At 47.1% G+C, this 23,614-nt stretch overlaps 1 protein-coding gene across 2 annotated transcripts in view; it reads right to left on the reverse strand.

The window, feature by feature from the left end:
• LOC144107211 (E3 ubiquitin-protein ligase makorin-1-like) overlaps positions 1–23,614 on the reverse strand; it is a 37,776-nt gene that overhangs the window by 12,441 nt on the left and 1,721 nt on the right. Inside the window, exons 2-6 of one of the 2 annotated variants that reach the window (XM_077640218.1) lie at positions 19,494–19,622; positions 17,820–18,004; positions 10,984–11,100; positions 5,168–5,400; positions 1,074–1,288 (exon numbers count right to left, since the gene is read on the reverse strand). In XM_077640218.1, the coding sequence (XP_077496344.1) occupies positions 1,074–1,288; positions 5,168–5,400; positions 10,984–11,100; positions 17,820–18,004; positions 19,494–19,622 (879 nt within the window). The remainder of the gene's footprint in view (positions 1–1,073; positions 1,289–5,167; positions 5,401–10,983; positions 11,101–17,819; positions 18,005–19,493; positions 19,623–23,614) is intronic. The other variant, XM_077640219.1, reaches the window with a different exon arrangement.

The raw sequence follows: 23,614 nt of genomic DNA on the forward strand, positions 1-23,614 counted from the left end.
TCAACGCCAAGCTGTGGCTTTCAGGGACAAACTCTCTGCAACAGTGACTATGCGAGAACTAAGCGTAGAAAGCTGGGCTAGTTGGTGGTTTGTAACACAGTCATCTTTCCGTGCACATAAAACACACAGACAGAGGGAGAGTAGACACCACGGACGCTGTGAAAGAATGAACAGGAGTTGTCGGCAATGTAAAGATTCGTTCTTGATCGTTGATTATCATTCTGTTCGTGAAATGTATTTGTACGCTAGGGGTAACCAGCGTTGCGTGTTGTATATAAATGGCTACTTTTTGCAGATGTGGGGATCTGCCCTGCAGTCCCCTGTGTAGACTTTCCCGCGATGCACCGTGCAGCAGCAGCCTCGCCTCGAGGAGGAGCACATTCCCTTGTTAGTTACCTTAACTAACAAGAGAGGGCGCCAACGTCGCAGCGTGAGAGCCTGCTCGCACGCGGGAGAGGGCAGAAGGCTGTTCGGCTGGGATCGTCAGCGCGAGCAGACGTGTCACTTGCGGTTCCACTCTTCGCCAACGGGTAAGGAAGCGGCGGGATGACTGGCTCCCGTATCTCGTCCCGTCCGGCCTCGGAGTATATCCCTTGCCCTAGCGCGGGCGAACATTCACTCAGAACCTTGCTGGTGAGTCGGACGACCTCGATTCATTAGCATATCTTGTTGCTAGCTGGCGTTATTGTTGCTGTAGCAATAAATGCCTGTTTGTGTCAGCCAATGTGTCGTTCCTTAGTTCAATCAGAGCAAGGCCTGCCATGGTTGGCGTGCGCTCGGTAGCGTACGCGATCACGGGGTGGGGACTGGCGGTTTTGAACTCTGTCAGCCGCAATTAAGTGGGGAGAACGTATTTAACTCTCCCCAAAAAAACCCACACAAAATAAAATCTAGTTGAAGCCAGAGTCCATAGTGTCTACTTTTCCTCTGTCCATGTGTTTTGTGTGTGCTGGAAAGACAAGTGTCATTGTGTTACTGTGTTACTACACGAGAAACGAGACGGAACAAGGGGGCAGGAGGGGGATGACCCATTCTCTTTCCCGCATTGTCGCCCCGAAGTGCCGCCTGCTCACCGAACGGTCTTGCTGTCGAACTGCTTGGAGCCGCGCCACTTGCGGATGCAGTTGAGGCAGAACACATGGCTGCATTTCTCAAGGATCCCAAAACGGCGCTCTGAGGCCGGCTCCTTGTCCATCACGATGTCCATGCAGATGCCACAACTCTTGCCCGCGCTCCGCTGCACCGCAAACGACAGCTCCATGTCCTGCTCGTGCCGCTGCACACACTCCTGCAAGGCCGAAACGATCAAGGAAGAGGACAGGCAGAATGATTATAAGGTATGCAAGGATGTGAGGTCCCAAAGCTATGAGAGACAAAAAAACTGTGCTGCATGAGACACCACAGTGGAGGGCTTGGGGTTAATTTCAACCACCTTCAGCACTTAGATGGGCACCAACATTGCACAACACAAAGTTATTCAGCCGCTGTGGCTAGGATGCAATCCAGCATCCTCAGTCTCAGCAGTGAACACCATAGCCACTAAGCCATGTCGTCAGGATATAATGCTTAATGCAGTGTTTCGTTTCCCAGGCTGCCCCTTTTTTTTTTTTTGGCACAATAGAGCTGTACACTTTGAAGTTCCATATTTTTCAAAGATGATTTTTCACACACTTTATTAGCCAGCGCATTGCTGCAGCGCTCCGCATCTGAGAGTGCACAGAGCCATCGCTTGAAGCCCCTTGAGTTTCGAGCTGCTTCGTTTACTCGATAGACCACCGACTCGACAAGCCATCAGAGCCACCCATGCAGCAGCGCTAAACTGGCCTCTGAGCTGATGAGACATCAGTTTGAGGGCCTTTGAAGCCACCCGCATGACAGGAGCATTAGTCTCCTTAAATCTCGCTTGCTTCTACAGTGCAATCCACTTATATCGACACCAGATATAATGATATACCCCTTATAACGATCAAATTCTTTATATTAATCAATTCTCCCATTGCCCCTATATAAAAATAAACCATATATAATGATACAATTATCGGCGAAATAACGGATACAACGATAGGATTCTGGCCACCCGGATAGTTTTTACCACAAAAATTTATCTGAAATAAAACACTTTGAAGTGAATGTGGTAAAAACTCCACGAACGGATCAGTGTGGCGAAATCGGTGCGGGAGCGCTGCCTACGGCCTTGGGAACCAAGTGCTATCGTTGTCGCAATCGCTGGAGGGAGGAGCTTGCTTGGCGGCTACCGCGCAACGCAGCCTGACGCATAGTTTCCGCCCGGGATGGATGAGATTTTACTTTTTTTTTTAAGTGTTCGCTTTTCTTGCGCATTCGCACTGTCCGCAGCGCAGACCTTGGCAGCGCACCAAGATGCTCTACGCCGATAACATCCCGGCCTGTTTATCTTCTGACAGGAGCTCAGGATGGGGGTGGTTAGCTTGGCGAATTTGGCAGAGCGCCAAGACGCTGCGAGCCCTTGACAGAAGCACTCGTGGCAGTGGCTTCATGCATGGGGCAATGCCTACTTGCATGGGGGAATACATGGGCGAGCTCTTTTTGCTTTTTTTTTACTGGTCCAGATATAACGATAATTAGTTATGATCAGATTTTCAGGTTTTGTAAATATCATAAATAGACTGCTCTATATCGTTCTTTTTTTTGCAAGCAAAAAGCTTACGACATTAAGTGGCATCATACCGAGTATATAGGAACCTGGTTCAAAGCGGACACCCGCCAATCAAAAAAGTAGTGCCCAAACTGGTCGCCACCTCATATCTGCTGCCAAAGATTTCCGCTACATTAAGATACCACTGGCACGAAACAAGCATTTCAGAAACAGATTAAAATTATAAATACCCCGATTTCAGTGATCTGCTTGGCCATTGCAGCATGCTTGATCTGTACCACAGGACCCCTTACAGGAGTGTCGACCCATGATCACTGAAGCCTGAAACCAAAACGCTGCGCCCAAGAGCAGGCAGTGCTTCATCACCTCCTGCTTAAACTCCGCCTGCTCATAGGGGCAACCACAGAGGAGACCAACGCTGACGTCTCGAAGTGAGGTTTTTGCTTTTTGTGTATTTGCATCTGCTTGTAGAACAGAGTTGAGGCATCAGCTCTGAAGTCGAAACAAGCTTTCCATCAAGTCCAATATAGCACCGCTCACTCGCGGCATGGCAAAGATATTGGGGTTCGAAAAATGGCAATTATTAGACCATTTCCAGATATACAGCATAACCGCGGTGAAAAATTTTTTTATCGAGCCATTCCCAGGAGATTTCAGCCAAGAAACTAAGGGAAAGAACAGAAAATGGATCATACTGGCAGGTGCTTTCACTTTTGGAAAACTATTTTTGGCCACTTTCAGCGATTTGAAATATGCGTACCCTCTTCAAAGGACATTAAAGGGAAATATAAAACTAGTAAGCAAGATGGATTATCCTTCACGAACAGTACTCATGTTTTTTCTGTGCGGAAAGGTGGCTGCGATTGCTGAGAAAATCGTAAATGAAAGCCATGAAAGCCTTCCAAATTCAAACTGCCCGCAAAAAACGAGTACACTAACATTAATGATGCATCTGCAACAGAGCTTTCCAACCAATCAGAGGTGCCACATCCAAAGATCTCAAACACTGCCAGAAACCGGAACAAGCTAGCCAAAGTGCAAGCCGGCTCAGGCAGCCTGCACCTTGAAATTTACATCACATGCAACTGCATCTTGCTGTGACACAAGCGTACGGTATAAATAGAAGGGCACCCGTAGACTGCAAAACAAACTGCTGATTGCTCTCACACATATACACATCAGCGATGACAATGCGAGCATGTGGCCTTCAGTGTGTCGTATGCTGTCTTGAAATGAACACCTAAGCTTCCAGGAATCCTCAGAAGCATGCAAACAGCAGTCTTGCTGCAACGTATTTCATTAAACACCACATCCGAGTGAAACACTGCACACGCATCGCTCATCAAATGGCGTGCTGTACGGTCGACTATAGCCCATTTGTTAACTAGGCAAGTATGGTCGCAGATAACCCTTGTGATCGACTCGGCTGTAGTCGCTGCGATTTCTACGATCGTGAATAGCTTCCCGAGAGTTGTAAGCAGAAAAGAATCACGGTATGTTCCGCCCAACTGTAGCCTGCCACCTGTGGGCTACAGCTGTCAACAGGGAATGCACGCATAATCTTGACAAACTTGCACCAGCTGGGTGAACGTTTCTCTCGTGGAAGCGCATGTACTGTTCATACCAGTTGCAGATCGCACCTGTATGCTACAAATTCGCCATAGAGTGAGCGAGCACTCGGATGAAAAACGCAAAAATCCAGCCTTGCGCACCAGCGCCTCATGTACTGCGTGCATCATGACCTGCGCAAGAAAACTTTCTTCTTTAATGAGCCAAATGAGGGGTGATGATACACGCATGTCGTACTTCTCTGGTATTTTTCAGCATACCGGAAAGCATATCTGCCTTTCCAGAAAGCATGGAAGATCATGCACTTGCATTGACGTGCCTGCATATATCTGCCTGTGTGAGCGCAACTAAAAAAAAAACACGCGTTTTGCAATTCCAGAACATCTGCAGCTTGCACAAAGTAGCCAATTAGACAGCTGAAATGAGAACAAAACTGCTTCGCCGGCCGCCTGGCAAGCCCAACAGAGCATGAATGTGCGAATGCTTACGGTTCTGAACTTGCTGCAAAACGGTGAAACGCAGCTCGAGTGCACACAATGCGAGAAGAAAGATTCAGAGCTCTTGTTTGCATCTAGCCTTCCCCTCCGTTGTCTGTTTTGCGCAGTATTAGCTGAATACTCTTTGCATTCTTGGCTGAGCTCGCCGTACTACTTTGCTCATTTTTCAACCATAACTGGCCACTGACGGTGGAACTGCATTTGAGAAAGTGCATAAATACAGCACCAGAGGCAGTTGTAAAAGTCCTCATCATGACACCATGTGTACTTCACTTTTACACAATTTTATGGCTGATTAAAGCTCTGTTTTTGGTAAAAATGACATACTTGCGACTGCGAGATGCCAACCTGTCAGTCTAGCCTTGCTTAGCATTCCCCTTCAGTGTCCCCTCGACTTGTTGCGCAGTTTTCCCAGTGCACAGCACAAGTCAAACAGCAACAACGCACGTTGCACACTCGGACCCACCTCCCTGTGTTGCATGCGCTGGTCTTCATTGAACGGGTGCAGACAGGGCTTCTGGCAGAGGTCGCAAAGCTGTCCGTGCACGTAGGAGCAACGCTCGCCAACGGGGCAGCCGCCATTGGCCAGCTCGTACGGACAGAGTGGCAGCGAGGCGTCCTTGCTCGGCGGAGCCTTCTCACTGCCGCCCTCGGGCCTCAACATTGACGCGTACGACTTCTGCGCTCGCGGTGCTCCACCTGGATCAACAAGACGGGAGGTGAGCGCGATCTAGATTTCTAGCCATAGGGAAGGAGCGCAGCGAGTCTTGGCTTACATCCTTTCTGCCTGACAAGCATGCAAAAAAAATTAGTCGATTTAGCTTATTAGGTCAAATGCGAAGTATATGCACTAGAACGTCACGTTTCATTTCGCTTTCGGTTCAAGGCTATGGTCTCAATGTCGGGCTTCATGCGAAGCTCGGTGATTGGGGACCTTAGTGGTAGTGTACTATGAAGTTTTGGGACTGCTAAATGCACCTTTAAGATGGCACTGCGGTAACAGTGTGTTCTGGATCCACTGCACACAGATGAAAGTTGGTGAAGACGACGACAAGATGCAATGCACAGCACAAGAGTGGTAGTTAAACATGACGGGGGATAGGTTGCAGTGATAGCATAGTGCTCTCATGCAATGGCCTGCAAATCTGATTTGTTTACGCTGCCGCGGGTTCGAAACTCTGGTGTGGCGTAGTCGCGGCCATACTTTCTTTTTCTGTACGTCTAGCTTGCTTCAGACAAACAGAAAACAGGTTTTTTCATGATTGCAAGCCTTAGTGCTAATGCACCAATTAAGTGCACGCCGATGCTTTGTCCCTTAAAAAAATGCTCAAATTCCATTAATAATGACTGGCTGCAAAACGTGCTGAGAGCTATTACAGTATGATTAGTCAGAAAAAAAATGCGAGCAATAGAAAGATGGAAGGTTGAGGCATGCATGGATTTAGGTGCGATGCTCGGGGAACCCAAAAACAACTGCAGTAGACACAATAATTCTGTAAAACCCAGTTTGAGAGGCCATGTTCTAAAATTTAGAAGACGTAGTAACAAGAACAAAGATCCCAGCAACATCAACTGCCTGCCGAATGCAATACAGGTAGCTACAGTTTTTTTCGGCCTTGTTCAGTTCTGCCACTCTTACAAGAAGCGACAGCCTCATCTGCAAACACCTGAGAATACTGTCCCATGAGGGAACATGACATTAGACAGCTAGTCTTACTATCCAGGCTTTGTCCGCCACCCGTCCTTGAATCCTTTTCACTGCATTACTCACTACCCTGAAGCTCACACCAATATGTGACCTCACCGACTTTCCCCACAGGCCCGATTTGCTGCACATTTTAGCAGCTACGCATTTATCCATCTGCGCGCACATGCGCAAAGGTTCCCACATGATGATGTTACATGTGGGGCGAATTTTTATATAAACATGTTTCAAAACATAATGCGAGACTTTTTCCTTCATTTTTTTTTTCTTTTCCCTTCCTCCATACTGCCGAGCTCCTTAAATCAAACTCTGGGTTGGTTTGCCCATCCTGCAAGCCAAGATTATCCGAAGCAGCAAAGTGTGTTACTCCCAGTGTGCAAAGAGGCTAAGTGTTCATGTATCCCGACGCTCTTTAAAAAGACAACTACGTTATGGCAAAGAACTACCACATATTACTGCGCATAAGTCGAAGACTCTTTTAGTGCACCAGCACTAGAGCTTCCAATCTCGAAAAAAACACATTGTCTGCTTGTCTGAAGCCAGCTGGACCCATAGTAATAATATAAATATAGCCGTGCCTGGGTTTCCAACCTACGGCACTGTAAACAAATCAGCTTCGCTGGCCACCGCACAAGCGCACTATGCTATTGCCGCAACCAATCACCCCTCACGCTGCGCATTGCAATGTCGTTGTCTTCATCGACTTCCATCTGTGCGCAATGGATCCAGAACACACCGCAGGTGCATTAAGAGGTTCCAAAATCTTATAGTGCGCTACCACTAAGGTTCACAATTGCCGATTTCGTTAATACTTGCCTAAAGCCTGACCTTGAAATGCTAGGCTAAAGCCCAAAACGAAAAGAAACGAGACTTGCTAACACACATATTTCACATATCGGCTGAAATTTTTTTCTCCAGAAATGACCATTTGAAATTGGCAGCTCGAGGAGCAGCAGATTTACTTGAGGGATCTTCAGCAGAGCCGCGGGGAGTACATGCTTTGTGCCGGTGCCTGTTCCCGGCCAGATCTATGGAGCTCCATGTGTAAAAAGACATTTTCTTCCATCGTTAATGGTGTGCAAATCAGCTGCACTATGAAGATTTGAAATGCGCACTCTTTACCCAGCTTGCTCATGCTGGCAGCTGCTTTCCCTGATGAGCAGCAGACAGCGCGACAGCAAACTTCCAGTCACCTCCATTAAACTACAAAACTGTTGGCAGTGCTGCATGCCACTACTCAGCTGGTTGCACGCAAACATAAAAGGCAGGATGGGCCGCCATTTCATCATCTTTGATCATAATTTGTCGCAAACTGCTTGCCTTGCAATCACATCATTACAAGTTTCTGGCTTCGAGCGCTGCGATGCCTTCCCACAGAGAGGGGATGGGACAAGGAAGGAAGGGGGGGGGGGGGGGGGGGGTATTTCCACAGACATATTTGGAGTAAACTTGTATTTTTGGTCAGAGACAGCTGCAAATTGGGGGCTCGACTTATATTTGGAGTCATCTTGTGTATGGCAATATACAGCAAATAAAAAAAAAAGTTCATTTTTGAACAAGTAATGTTTGACAGCAGTGTCAATCAGCTGTTGTCAGGTATCAGAATGTGCCCGCATCGTGCAACCCTTCCTACACTCTGTGTCCACAGAAATACACTGGGCTGCAGTTCTTTTCTGTGCCTAAGCTGCTTACAGAGGATGAACTAAGCAACTACTACAGAGAACAGCGCTTGTCCTCAAGAATTTCATGCAGACTTTCCAATAACCAAGTTCCCATAATTTGCAATCCTTCGGGCACCAGGAAATACCGTGAGGCTACGCTCTGCTAAGACACTGAGAAAACTGCTTCGGAGCAGTCCCCATAGCCATTTCCCTGTCGGGGCTCGTGAAAAGAATGAGCGAAAGACAGAAATATATACACGCATCAAATCAAAACTGCTTTGTTCAGCAAATGAAGCTCTCAAAACAAACCTGGGATAGCGCGCTATGCACAGCGCCGAAGTACTTAAACACGTGACCCTTCTCAGTCCTAGCCTCGATGATCACAACGCTTGGATACACGGCAGGCATATATCCTCAGCACAATGCATGCTGCTGGCATTGCTAACAGCACTGCTGGTAACAGTGTGCACTGTAAAAACCTGTCGGGGAGCCCACAGTTTTCTTCAATTGCTCTGTCAATGTGGGCAAACCCTTCAAAGGTGACGCCATATGGCGCCAAATTCGCATCACCAATGCCTCCCTGCCGCACCGCATTCCACTGGCTGCCATTTCCGCCCCATCTGCACTCGGGCCGGTTACATCTGGTAAGCCACACGCCAAACGCACGCCACAAAAGTGGACCAAACAACAAGACCACGGCACCACGGCAGCAGCATCCAGAAACCATGCGACAAAACTGCCACCTCCTCACTTCCTTTTTCCTTGCTTTCCCTTAGCGCATACCTTGTTTGGCACTTTTTTTTCACACAGCATGCGCATTCACCAATGTCTCTCTCTCCCTTTATGCGCACGCGTGTCAGGATTACACAAGGGATCAAGCAGCCTATCAGGTTAAAAGAGACATTTAAGGGCAATATCAAACTAGGCAAAAAGCATAGATTATTCCGTGGGAACACCACCGCCTTTTCTACATGAAGAAGTGGCTGTGTTGCTGACAAAAACCGCAAATGAAAGTCCCGAAATTCTTATTAAATAAAAAGACTACAGCCTGTGAAAAATAAAGTCCATGTGATGTCTTTGCAACGCAACCAATCAGAGGCGTGCCCTCCCAAAGACCAGAAACTCGGCTGGAAATCGAAAATCAAAAGTGAACAAATCAGTGGGCACCGCGACGAAGTGGAAGTGCAAGCCTCCTCTCGTTGTGGAAGGAGGCGGGTGTCGACTATTTTGAAGTGCAAGAGCATGAAATGCATTTCAGAAGCATGCACGTATTTCGAGGCAAAGATGAAACCTGCTACTTGATGTGCCACTACTGCCCACTTCATCTTCCTCGGCAGCTCCATGTCACCAAGGCAGGGAACCAACGAACTAGTCTTTCTCGTCGTGCCTCTTAAGTGAAACTGCACACCGACATGTAACAAGTGCTCGACACACCAGTTACGTTACCTGAACGCAGAAAATCACAGTAAAAATCGAATATCACCACAAAACTAACAGCGGAGGGGCTTCCTTCTCGGTCGCAATAGCGTCGAGCTCCTCAGCCAATGCACTTCTGCAGACAGTGGCACCGTATCACGGCAGCCGCGAGCAGCATATGAAGCTCTCCCATGCTGTCAAGGAGAGGTTTCGTGACCAGAAAGCCCTGAAGGACTCTGGTTGCAGCCAGAAGCAGTCTGCCGGCTATAGCTGTCGGCAGGGGATGCACGCATAATCTTGACGAACACACATCAGCCGGTTGAGCTGGTTGCTTGCATGCCGACGTCTGATGTAATGTGTGCATGGTGACCCTTTTCTTCAATGAGCGAAATGAGAGGCGGTGTTGCATACATGTGGAACTTCTCAGCTACTTTACAGCACATTTAATAGCATATTCACCCTTCCACTGTGCAGAAAACATGCAAGAGCATGCACTTGCTTAGCACATCACAGGCTGATGACGTGCACTCATGTGCATGTCTGCACGAGCGTGTATTAAAAATGAAGAAATAAACACATTGCTAGTTCATAGCACCCACAGCCTGCACAAAGTAGCCAATTCGACAGCTGAAATGAGGACGAGACTGCTTTGCCAGCCGCACAGCACGCATACACAGCATGAATGCCATTGAATGCCATGCAGTTCTGAACTTGCTGCGTACAATGGCTACATGCAGCCTGAGTGCACAGAAGGCAAGGCGCAAGCTTCAGCACTCGCGTTTGCAACTAATCTTTCCATTGGTCGTCTGTTTTACATTGTTTTAATTACAAGTCCCTTCACACTGTCGGCTATGCCCGCTGCACTGCTTTCCTCATATTTTGATGGTAATTGCCCCCCCGGGTAGCCGAAATAAGATTTGTTCATGAATACGTCACTCGCCGCAGTCTTCCAATTGCGGCGCCATGTGTACCTCACTTTTATGCAATTTTCTGGCTTATAAAAGAGTTGTTTTCAGTAAAAATAACATAATTGCTATCGGTCTAGCCTGACTTAGTATTCCCATTTAGTGTCCCTTTAAGTCACATCTTATTTTGTCCTTCTACCGTACTGGCCATTCTGACTCCAAAAGAAGTGAATTTTAAATTCAGTGAAGTCTTGTCAGTGCCTTGATGATGAGGCAGTGCCTTCAGGAGTCTGCAGTCAACGATCAGTGTTCACTGACTGCCTCAAGTCAAACTATCCGAAGAGTACGTATTTTGAGATGAAAATTACGAAAGATGCGGTCTGCAGAAATGTACAGCCACCAGCCAGGAAGCCCTTCAGATGGGACTGACTCGAGCGGAAACTCAAAACAGCTGGATTCGTATTAACACCACTCTGCTCTGTAATGTCGGGGGAAAAAAATGTGTGATCAACAGCGGCAGACATATCAGCAGGCAGCTGAAATCATGGGAGCGTGCGGAATGGTGCAGAGAATGGAAGGGAAACGTTCCACGTACTTTTGGGGACAAACTCTGGCGCATCGGCCCAACTCGAAGCACGCGCTGTCTTGCAAGTTGGATCGCCGCTCCAGGAGGACGACGCACTGCCATTCTTTTTAAGAACTGTCAATGGCCCTTGTTGGGGACAAAAAGGGGGAGAGACGGGAAGGAAACACAGTTGGTCACACCCATCACCTCCCACAACTGCGAGCACCACTACGGCACTGCCACAAAAAGAGAATGTTATGCCATCCACTGCAGTGCTTGTGCCGATAGGTCTACACGTCGCACATTTCTCAATAAAATATAAAATATTCACACAGCTGAAGACGGCTTTGGTGGTGGGGGGCACTCTACTTTATTAAAAGGACACCAGGAAAAAAATTCAAGTTGGCCCACAGCTACTGAGTACCACATTCTAAGGATTCTTTACTTTCTCCGAACATGCTAAGAAAGTCCAAAAAAATGGACTTGAGGCGTCGCCATTACAGTTCGTTTTCACAACCAAACTGTGATGACGTCAATACTTTTGCATAGTTGCAGATCTCCGAGGCTGTACTACACCGCTATCCACTTCCAGTAGGTGATTATGCAGACCATAATCCGTGGATTATGAACCAAGTGGTGGGAAAAAAATTGCTGGAGGCTCAGCATTGCTAACTGTGATATGTTCTGCAAAAGCACAGTTTTTTTTGCTGATGGACACCACCGCCTCGTGCCTTGCAGCGTGACTTGAGGTGTCCACTGACCCCGTGAGCCAGTTGGACTTGCTACTCAGAGGCTTCACAGACACAGACCACTGATATCTGGAGTGCGGTGCGGCTGGAAGTGCTTTCACACTAAATGCATTCAATGACAAAACTTGACTAGGCAATAAAATTCGTCTTCTGGTGGCAAACAAACGCCGACGGAGCCACAAAAGGACAAACGAATGAATTCAACTAAGAACAGAAACTGGATGGAGTTCACCTTCACGTGCCCCTTTCATATGCCATGAATGGATGTTGCGCCTGCCAACTTCAGTAATGAAACAAATCAATGCATACCTCTGTTTACAGCTATGCCAAACCAAAAGCACCAAATTCTGTAGTACACATGAGGCTTTAGCCACGAACAACCAACTAGCCCCGAATGTGTACCCTTCTAGACTTCATATGGTTTTGATAGCGAAACGACCTGCCGAAGGCAATGACCGCAGCAAAAGCATTCAGAATTTCTTGCCTTCCTGGTAACAGGCTGCTTAGAAAGGCATGCCTCTTCAAACTGAAAAACTCATCTTTCCTTCTACAATCGCTGCAAATGGTAGCACACTTTAGTTATGCTTTCGAATGGGCAGGTACAGCCAAACATGAAACAAAAAGAACAGGCCAGCTATGGTCACCTCAAAGAACACCTTGAGCAAACTTTGGAAAGGTGCAGCTCGAATAAAAAAAAAGCCGCATTAAACCCATCTGAATAAGCGATGAATAAGTCTCTGTGCACCAGACTGTAGTTTGCAAGCAGCACAAACACCAGTGAATACGGCAGTGCAGGTGCACAGGCTAGACACGAAAAGAGCAGGGACGGCAGGTACCAGTGACACCCAGGCACGTGCCACCGACACCCATGCACGTGCCACCGACACCCAGGCATGTGCAACTCAAAGCTTGCGATGGGTTAAATGTAGGCATGTGCGAATGGTCGATAATTTCCAATAATCGGTCGAAAAGCAGATTATTCTCTATTCGGTTCGATCCGAGTATCTCGTATTCGAAATCTCGAAATATTCGTCTAGAGCGAGTAACTGTTCTGGAACTCTAGCTGCGTGTGGTTTCAGTTCAGCGTACCTCCTCCGGGATGACATCCTCCGGGGTGCCTGCACGTACCATATTTACACGATTGTAAATAGACCTATTTATTTTATTTGAAAATCCGAAGTGGGGGGGGGGGGGGGGTCGACTTACAATTGAAATGAAAACATGGAACTATAAGTAAAGGCAAGACAAACGAGATATCAGGCATGCTACAGCGTGGTTGCATTTTTGTTTTTGCTGTGTGGCTTTGTTGCATCGCTCTTGGTGCTGGCCTTGAGCAGCTGCTATGTCAACTCACAAACCTGGCACCCCCTCCCCGAACGAGCGGGCGGCGGCCAATGGCGGCTATCGATAAACAGCAAACTGCCACCCTACACTCCCCACACGTGGCTGCTGACTGCGGTTGCTAATAAGCGGCGGTAGCCCGATAACGCAATCGCATTCTAAGGGAAGCTCAAGCGTCCAACAAGTTTTCTTTTCACTTTCAAATGCGCGCTCGACGCTCAAGGGAGCGTTGATAGTTGATGGAAGGGCCGCCGTTCCCATCAAGGCGGCACCCCCACTCAGAACGGCAGCAGTGCCGGGGAGTGTCTGTAGCAGACAGAAGAGCCGACGACATTCACGCGTAGTTTCTCTTTGGCTCTGACGCATTTGTCTACTGCCGGCCACGTTTCACAAGTTTTTAATGTAGTGCTTCGTCAGTCATCATTTGTGCTCCAGATCCAGCAAGTGACCGGCGCTCATTCACGGCTACATTCAAGATAGCTGCCTTTTTTTACGCCGAAGAAACGAACAGTCGCGCACCGAGCCGCAAGTTCGACGTTCGCAACGGGTGATACAGGTGTGGCAGCTGCAGCGAGGAAAATTTTCAGCTGTTCCACGCGACGCCGAGATGTGGCTGTTTGCAAAGTGCGGGATTTCGCTGGACAACGACATTAGAACGACGTGCTATGGGACCGCAGCAGCGATCACGACAGCAGCACTAGTGAGGACAATGGCGCAAGTGTGGACGAGTAGTCCAGTGACTAATACATTTTCATTTTGGAATGTTCCCACTGGCACGCCCGCGTGCGGCAGCCAATAGCGGCTGGCAATAAACGGCGGCCGCAGGATAATGCTATCGCGTTCAGCTATTCAAGGCCAAGCTTAAACAACCTCGGAAGTTTTTTTTTTATTTTTCGGAAATGTGATTTGGGGGGGTCGCCTTACATTCGAGTCGACACACAATCGCGTAAATACGATATGTCAGAGCCTATACTTATGTTCGCGCAACAGACGCACGCAGGCGGAAGTGCAGCGCCTAGATCTGTACCTGCGGCAGGTGCAGCTGCGCTACCTGCTGTGCACATGTGCCGTAATGCGGTGTGCATATATAGACGAGATTAATGCATAGTGCGATTCACTTCCACGCGCCACCAATGTACACACGCTGATTGGTCCTGACAGGGCAGGCGTCTGAAATGCTAGCTGGCACCTGGCGCCTTGTGGCGTTCTCAGGGCGATCTGCGTACACGTAGAGGCTTCCCGCGGAAGCGGATTGCGCTATGCTAAATACCTCGAACTGGAGGACACGCGACTCCCTTGACTTCCGTGGAAAGAGTCTGAACTGACTGCAGCTGCCGCTCTGCTCTGCGTAAAATTCGCTAGCAAGTAGGCAGTTAGCACCAGACACAAAGGAAACGGGTGCCCTTTTAGATGCCTGACGTGTGGTGACCGCTTAAGAGCAACAGCTGTGCAATTGCGTAGTTGCAATTAACAGCAGCAGTTCGAGGCCCCACATATAGCTCTCACACCCCATAGATACGCTGGCACCGCATGCAGGTCGGCTCCCCCAATTTCCAATGACCACTTTTGCAGAAACTTGACACGGCTTCAATGTGTGTGACAAAGTTTCAATGTATTCTCTCTTTTTTTTTTCACGTAATGGCCTTGCATGTTAGAAAAACAAGATTTTGAAAATGCCTGTTGTGTCACTCAACCTTTTTTGCGTGTGACAAGTATTCAAAATATTCACTTTGAAATTATTTGAACAAACATACCGTTCACTTCGAACTTGCTTCAAACAAAAAAAAATACTATTCGCACATGCCTAGCTGAGAAAGACTGGAAAATTACACAAATTAGGAAGTAAGAGGTAGGAGGGCAAAAACGGAGGGGAAAGGGGGGGGGGCCAACGACATAGCAATGCGCTCCCAGTGTTCACTCAATAAGCAGCCCAGCCAAAGTTTCTCTAAGGCCCCACTGCCAAGAGCGTGCTACCCATCGCGCATTCCAACAAAGATGCCTAGTGGCAACTGTAGTTACAGGCACACGTGTCAATGATGCAATTCATTCAAAGAACAAAGACATTCACGGACATGAACGCAACACTGATGACCTTGAAAGCTCAATAAAAAAAAATTTCTTGCCAGAGCTTTTTTCTCTCATTCAACGACACCAAGCGAATTTTCAAACTTTTAAAACCTTGCACATTGTTTTAAAGATGGACATAAATGCCTACACCTGCCTACAAAGGACACCAAACAAAAAATGCTCTATGGGCTTTAAACGAAGTACAACTGGTTACACTAAGCGCCTGTTTCAAGGCCACGAAGGGCATAAGCACAACAAGGCAGTGAGATCTACAGATGTCACTGTACACACACTCCCTCAAAAACAGTCTGTAAATTGTAAACAAAAAAATTGTGAGAATTAACATCCTGCAGCAACACATTGGCTATGACGGATGGCATAGTGAAGGCCTCCATATTAATTTAGACTACCTAGGGTGTAACGCAGGTGTTCTCAAAGTGGGTTCCGCGGGCTGTTTTTGTGGGTTCTGCGAGCACCAACACTGGCTAGTCCTCCCTTTCCAGTATGCTTCTTCTGGGCGCATACGTGCCACATATAGTACCTGGTCTGTTAAACCTCATTTTAGAGCATTAATTCTTTTCTTGTCAGCTTGTCCCTCAGTTTCATGCCACCAGTGTCGGTGGCCTCCACAGCATAGACCTTGGCAGCACGGCATGATGCTGTGTGCCAGTAACAGCGAGGCATGTTTATGTTTTGACAGGAGCGCACATTCCTCGACTTTGAGACGCTAAATTATTTTGCATATTGAGCCAGTGGGGTAGGGCCAAGCTTCGGTAGCATTACACCAGATGTTTCCCAACTGAGGCGAAAAAAAGGCGCACGTCTCCAACAGTGCTTAAGCATGCCCCGCATGGCAGTACTTTTCCAGGAGATTCCACGGCTTCAGTGGCACTAGGGTAAAGTTTTGCCACTGGTGAGCCCATTTGCGCCGGAAAGCCAGTCACTGCCGAAATAGAAAAAAAGTGCCAACGCGGGGCTGCCATCAAAGCGGCAGACAGCCAATGAAAGCCCGGCGAGTCATCACTCGATTCTGTGCGCAGCCCAGTCTGTCGAGTGCACAAATGCAGTGGAATGTTTGTTTTGAGACTAACTGGCATTCACATCTTGGTGTCAAGAGGTATGAGCATGAGAGAGAGAGACAGACATTTAATAACTAGATTGCTGAAAGCAGAAAAAGATATCAATGTTTACAAAAGTGAGCGAAACTAAAAACTCTAGAATATTTACCTTACCTGGCCAAATGTGAAGTTTGTGAGCAAGCATGTCGCGTTTCATTTCACTTTCGGTTCAAATCTAGGCTTTCAAAGCCACGCTTCAGGCAAAGACCAGCGAAATCTGTGATTGGGGACTTCTTTGCAGCAGAGTAAAATTTTGGGACCGCTGAATGCACCTGAAGAGGACATTGCAATAATGGTGTGTTCTATATCCATTAACCATTGCGCACGAGCCGCTGCGTGACTACTGACCCAAAAGACGTGGGTTCAATCTCGGCTGCGGCAGTTGCATTCCGACGGAGGCGAAATTATGGAGACCTGTGTACTGTGCGATGTCAGTGCTTGTTAAAGAACCCCAGGTGGTCGATATTATCTGCAGACCTTTACTAAGACGTACCTCATAACCTCAGTAGCTTTGGGCCGTTAAACCACCATAAACCACCACCACAGCCATTGCGCATGGATGGAAGTTGAAGAAGACGACATGCAATGCACAGCAAGAGAGAGTGGCAGTTAAGCACGAGGGGTGATTGGTTGCGGCGATAGCATGGTGCTCTCAAGCACTGCCAGTTAAGCTAATCTATTCCCGCCGCCGCCGGTTCAAAATCCAGGCGCGGCAGAGTCGTGGCCATTTTACTTCTGCAGGTCTAGCTGGGTTCAGTCACTCAAACACGAGTTTTTTCAAGATTACAAACCTTGGCACTAGCACACTACAAAGCACAAAGGGTCCATTGAGAACCAACACCGACCAATTTGTGACGCTTTGCCTGTGCGAGCACTGACACAAAGCATGAGGGAGGAGAGGAGGTGGGGGGGGGGGGGGGGGGGGGGGGTTCCTTGGCACATGTTGAAGGAAGGCTGCTGGGGTTCCTTGAGAACCCCTTGCTTTATATGTGCTTTTAATGTGCATGAACAAAAAACAGCACACATTAAAGAATCCTCAGGTGATGAAAACGAATTTAATTGTTAAACTAAAATAACTGAGATTGTCTGCAGTGAGTCCAAAAGGAAAAGAATGTGCCACTGATGCCACTCGCTCACACAGTGATGTCACACTCACTGCACGCTCTCGACTTCTGCAGGAGCCATAATGCTGGCAGCTCCTATCAATTCACTGCCGCACTTTGGTGCAAGGCACTCCAAGACTAGAGCGTGCACACTCAGCCAAACCAGCGGCTTTATTAGTGCTATCCACATTCTCAGCATCGCATCCAGAACGGAGAATCATGCGCATACTTTTCTGTTCCCGACATGCAGAGCACAAAAGCCTGTAGCACGAACCCAGCAATTGTCAAACCAAATGCGCCCAAACGCAGCTGCCACACGGTGCGCCCCAAAAACAAGCAAACAAACAAAAAACTGCACAAACTGCGCAAGTGACCCCTTAGCTGTTGACAGTGCCATAAGGCAGAGAGAGAGAGATCGCAGCAATGCTTTTCCACTCTTCTGCAGTGTCGCCGGCAACCCCCTCCATCCCCAACCTAAATAGACCCACCTGTGAGTAGTGTACGGCTGGGGGTGGACGAACTGCCCGACGCAGCGACGTGGTTCCCGCTGTGGTTGCCGCCCTCGGCCGAACCTGAGTGATTCTGCGACCGGTGGTTCTGGCCCGGACCCCGGCCGCCCCTCGATGAGCGCCCACCACCGTCAGTCCGAGGCTTCGTCCGAATGTGGTCATACCTGGACGAGACGACACGGTTTCAAGGAGAAACAACAATTTTTTTTTTTATGGGGTTTAACGTCCCAAGGCAACTCAGGCTATAAGGGACGCCGCAGTGGAGGGCTTTGGGAATTTCGACCACCTAGGGTTCTTTAACGTGCACTGACAGAGAAACAACAATTTGCACCTTCAGAACTTGCAACAGTGCACACTTTGTATCTCCAAATCACAGCGCAAAACACTTTTTCCGATCCCTGTTGGTACCCAAGAAATGCAAGAAATGGCTATGACACAGGGGCAATCCAGCACAGGAGGGCATGAAAACCGACCTCCGACAGCAGCTGCCAGATTTCAGATAGCCAAGATGGGTGCCTCATCTGTAATGTTGGCTAGTCTGTTTCTAAAGAGCCCCTGACTCATCTGTTCTGTAATATTGTGACTTCAATCATGTAGCAAGCAAGGGTCCTCAAAACCCTTGGGTTCCTTGGATTGCTTTCTGGGGTTCCCAAACAACTAAACACATGCATGCTTTTACTCAGTTTATTTTCAGACTAATCATACTGTAACCTGAGGCAGGAAGGGATGGAAGCGAAGACATGCAGAGTTCTCCTCAGCACCTACTGGAAGCCAGTGGGGTCCCTCTCCCCAAGGCTGAGAAGATTGGGAATCCCTGGTCAAGTTGCCATGTCTCGAGACTTCAGAATTCTACCTAAAAAAATTTCCTAGCCAGGAAAACACACGAACTGTACCTCAACACCAGATACTCCAGCCGTACACTGAGCCCTCTATTCCACAGCACATTGCTCCCGCAACAACAGACAAAGGCATCTGCCATGAAAGCTCCTACTGCACTACACTCTCTGGCCAGTATTGTCAGGCGCACTCAAGCTCTATAGAGCATCAGTCTGCAAGTGCCACACAACAAGCTCTGCAAAGCATTCCTGGGCCTCCAGCTTCCATGTACATCCAGCACATGTGAAATATGGGATTCCCCTGGGGCCCTATAGTGTTAGATCTGGTGCACAAAACAGTTTGTTTAAAGCTACACCTGGTTGTTGCAACCTTGTAGCTACAGCTGGTGCTCAAATCAAGCCCTATAAGCTGAATTCAGGGCAAAGCTTCCAATTAGGAAGTCACAGTGCGCACTATGAAACACCAGATTAAGCCCTTTTCATCCTGCTATTTATTCCTGATTAATGTTATGTAGTTTCCCAGAAAATGCTTTTTGAACTTCACCTCCTCTTCCAGACCGGTGCAAAGACGGACACCTAAAGCATCCACCATAACATTCCTACAGGGGCAGCGTAATCAAAACCACACCCAAAAGACTTGCATCGCCTCTAACTTCAAAACAAACAAAAGGTTGGTGTGCATGCACTCACTACAAATAGCAACAGCTTGCAAAGCATTACCTTAACCATGCTTTCCCTAACAACAATCGACCAAAATAAAGATGCAACACAAAATGAGCTAAGCATACACAACACGGGGGCACCACATGGGTCTCACCTGCAACGGCTACCATAGATGCACTCTCCTTTCAGGTAGTAGCGACACACATTGTCGACCTGGCCCATCGAACGGTCGTGTGAAAAGAGGCACCGGTGCCCGTCCCTGCACACACCACTCAGAAAATACCTGCGGGAAGTGAGACGCAAAAACACGCGCCAATAAGATAACCATGGAAAAACACAAGACTCTCTCACAAGCTCCTATCGAGGTTTTTGGCAATACAAGCTCACACCAGCACTGAGCTTCCGTGATTCTTCAAAACAAGATTGATCTTTCTAACAAACAATGATAAAAAACTGTATGTGCCACCAGCTTGTTAATACCTAGGACCCACAAACAGAGAGAATTTAACGCAGAACACCTTAGACCTTGCTCAGCTCTTTAGACTACAGCGGTGGCCTAGTGGTTTCAGCATCAGCCTCGTATGCTGCAAAAGGTGCACAGTTCAGATCCTGATACTGCCAAGCGCCAACCAGTTTTCCAATGGGTAAAAGCTTCCCCCTAGCCTGGCACTCGGCTTGTAGAAAAGCCAAAATATGCGCCCCAATGTGCAGAATGAGGAACTGTACAGGCCAACACTTCACGACACCAGCTATCGTAGCTTACGTGGAATGCAAGGCTGATCCTGTGCACTCAATGTGCACCGATTCATACAAAAATCTGGTGTTTTCAGGCACATTTGGAAGAGCAGGCCATTCATATGAACAGCACGTAAAGCACTACCTTTCCACTGGCACAAAAACTTATTTCGCTATGCTCATTATTTCGTACAAAAAGAAGCCAAAAGTCAATGCACCAAAAAAAACTACAGCAGTATGTGAAGCGCAGCAGAACTGGTGCAATTTCTTACACCAGGAAAAAAAAAACTACAAGCAGCTGTCAGACCCAGTTTAAATGATACACCCTTATATAAAACATAATTTCAATGTTTTTTCTCTCCACAGCAAATTACTGAACGCGAGGTGAATCTAGCAGCTTGAGAGCAAAGAGAAATAAACAATAACAGAGCATAGCACCAACACTGCATGAAAGGGACTATGAAACACGTTAACAAGTTACGAAACCTGCCAAGCATGAAGGAGGGCTCCCAGTTGTGGATGGATAGATGGATGGAATAAATTTTTATGTGCAACGAATAAGGTGATCTACCCACACCCCGACACGCGGGTCAGGGGCAGGTTCCGCCGCCTCAGATGCAGGCTGGGAGGTCTTTGGTCCCAGCAGCCTCTCAGCCAGTTGGACGAGCAGGAGCTGGAGCTCAGTGTCCGAGCTGCACAGCAGGGTCTCTCCCAGGTGTCTCTACTGTCTATATTGTGCGTCCCAAGGGAGAGTAGTTTTGGCAGTTTTGCTGCCACTGATGACAAACTACGCTCCTGTTCCATTAGCTTGCGCAATTTCCTCGGCAACTTCTATGCTCCGCCCGCTCAAAGTGGCAGCTGTCACGGGATTAACCTTACACAAGCATTTATTTTTTTTTTAAAGCTTTCTTTTTTGAACTCAGGTCACCAAGAGTCTCCCTCTCAGCACCGTACTGCACTCAGAGCTACTGGTCAGCGCCAGCAGTGCAATGCTCCAGCCAGTGACAGGTGCCAACGGCAAGCCTTTCATTTTTATTTTTTTTTCTCCTAATTTGCAGGCAGCTGCCATTCTAGGTGTGAAGCTTGGCCGATATTTTTATGCTGCAACAAGGAAGCTAATGAAAAGAACTGAAAACAAAAAGGGCAACATAGTGAGCTGAGCAGGGGAAAATTATAGGTTTAACGTTCAGACAGAAAAAAAGAGCCAAGTGGATTAGAGAACGAACTCAAGTTAATGAGCAGACATAAAGAGGTGAAAACGGACTTCAACACATGTAATGTGGAAAACAAATGACCAGCGGTTAGTAACAGAATGGATTCAAGGAAAGGAGAATACAGCCAGGAGCAGTAAAGAGTTGACTGATAAGATTCCCTATGAACGAGTAGCCATGGCAGCCAAGACAGACAAAAGATAGGTTAAAATGGAGATGACTGGAAGAGGCCTCTGTCTCGTGCTGAATATCAAGCTGGTGCCAATACTGATAATGTCAATTTTTTTTATGAAGCTATGCTCCTGGTAGCACCTCCTATTTGTGAAATTCAAGGAACCAGCCCGGCCACCACGGCAAGGGTTGGTAACCCAAAAAAATGCTCAACGAGTAAGGAAGCTGGTGGGGATTTTTGACAGTCCAAACGAAGTCAATCTTGAACTGCGGGTTCTAAGACTGCACCTACGTCTTCCTCACACATTTATCATGTGGTTTGAAAAGCACTGGGAGCAAATTAAGCCGGACTACTGGACTATCAACCTTCTAATGACAAACAGGCCGCTCGTACTGGAACCAAAGCTCTCAAAGAGTGGAAGATGGTAAAATATGAAAGATAAGTACTACCACCATAGACTGTTTCAACAAGTTAACTGCGGTAATGTCACAAAAACTTTTTGGTTGAACAGAAGAGAAAAAGGTTTGGTTTGTGGGGGTTTAACATCCCAAAGAGACTCAGGCTATGAGGGACGCCGTAGTAAAGGGCTCCAGAATATCGCCTCCATCGAAATTCTAGACAATTACATGCTTGATTGCAAAGGCAACTTTTATTTCTGAACTGTTAAGAGTGCTTTTATCACACAAGATGACAAGAAAAACTAAATGTGGGAAATTAAATGAGAAAACCATGACCATTACCACCAACACAAGAAGTTCAAATAAAAAAACAAGGAATACACTTAGCATTTTTGACTCTCTGATATCAATGGTCACAAGAGGCCCAGCTGTTGGGTTTACAAGAAATAAAACCACGAATGAGTTGTCATCAACAGCCCCTGAAGAAATACAGGCACCAAATTTTTGCAGTAGGTTCTTCCTTTGCAATGGCGCGAAATGACATCAGTAAACATAAATCTGCACACAGCATTCACCTACACTGGCATTTAATCTATACCTGAATTCCTTCTGATATTTCAGTTAGTGAACCTTAATGGTGACAATGACATTGAAGTGAAGCTTAGGTCGCAGGAGGCATACAAAAACAACACTATTATACCTGCATGTTCATTCATTGCCAATCCGGCTCTAGGAGCAGGCTGGTAAAAGAACTGCAATGAACTAAAACAATGAAGAAGTGACCATATTGGTTTTATGTGGCTCAAATGATCTGAACTGAACATGAAGCAAAAATGTGTGCATGCTTCTTCAAATTGACCAGCACAGTGTATTTGCCATATTCAATAAGTATCCGAGGGACCTTCAAGTAGTAAAATCATTAACTTTTCCTTTTCCCAAAGTAACAACTGTAAAAGAGGTGAGCAAAGCATAAAAATGTGTGCCAATGATGAAGTCCTTGCACAACATTCAGTGCAATTATTCAAAAGGCGCCAGTCATGAAAGCAATGAAATATAAATAGGCAAGGAGGGTATGAATATATAACAATCTAGCCATTGCCTATCACAGGTGATAAATACTTGCATTTCAATAAACTATCAGAAAAATGCTAAATTTCTACTAGCGGTCAAACAGGGTCTGCACACATTACAAAGGCAAGCCAATGGGTGCAAAAAGCATCACCAACAAATGCGAGGCACGTCAATACCACAATTCACCTACGTTCATTTATAAACATTCCTTCTTGCTACACACGGTAGACGGCACACACATTCGCACGTCTTTGCCTGTTCTCACCCTGCATTTACAGCAACTCACACGGTACACAGCAAATATAGATGAAGGTTTTACTGTGGCACTAAAAAAAAGCTCACGGAATTCACCTTTAAAAGCAGCAAACTGAAAGATTTTAAAGCACTTCCCTAAGTAATCTGTCACTAACATGTACTCACAGAATCCCCAACGCTCAGCAATACACACAAAAACACACATGAAATCCCATCATATGCCTAATGCTTCTAATTCAACACTGCCATTATTCTTCAAGTCACCACCACAGGTTCAGATCTTGCACCCCCAAGTGTCATGATAGCATTGAGAAGCACATGGTTTAACCTTAAAAAATGACTCCTTTTAAAAGCATAAAATGTGCCCAGTATTGTTGTCATGTATTAATAAAATTAACCAGAAAATTCCATCATTACTGCTTGTAAGTTGAAA

The sequence above is a fragment of the Amblyomma americanum genome, chromosome 10 (genome assembly GCF_052857255.1).
Source record: "Amblyomma americanum isolate KBUSLIRL-KWMA chromosome 10, ASM5285725v1, whole genome shotgun sequence".
In the NCBI taxonomy this organism is placed as follows: domain Eukaryota; kingdom Metazoa; phylum Arthropoda; class Arachnida; order Ixodida; family Ixodidae; genus Amblyomma; species Amblyomma americanum.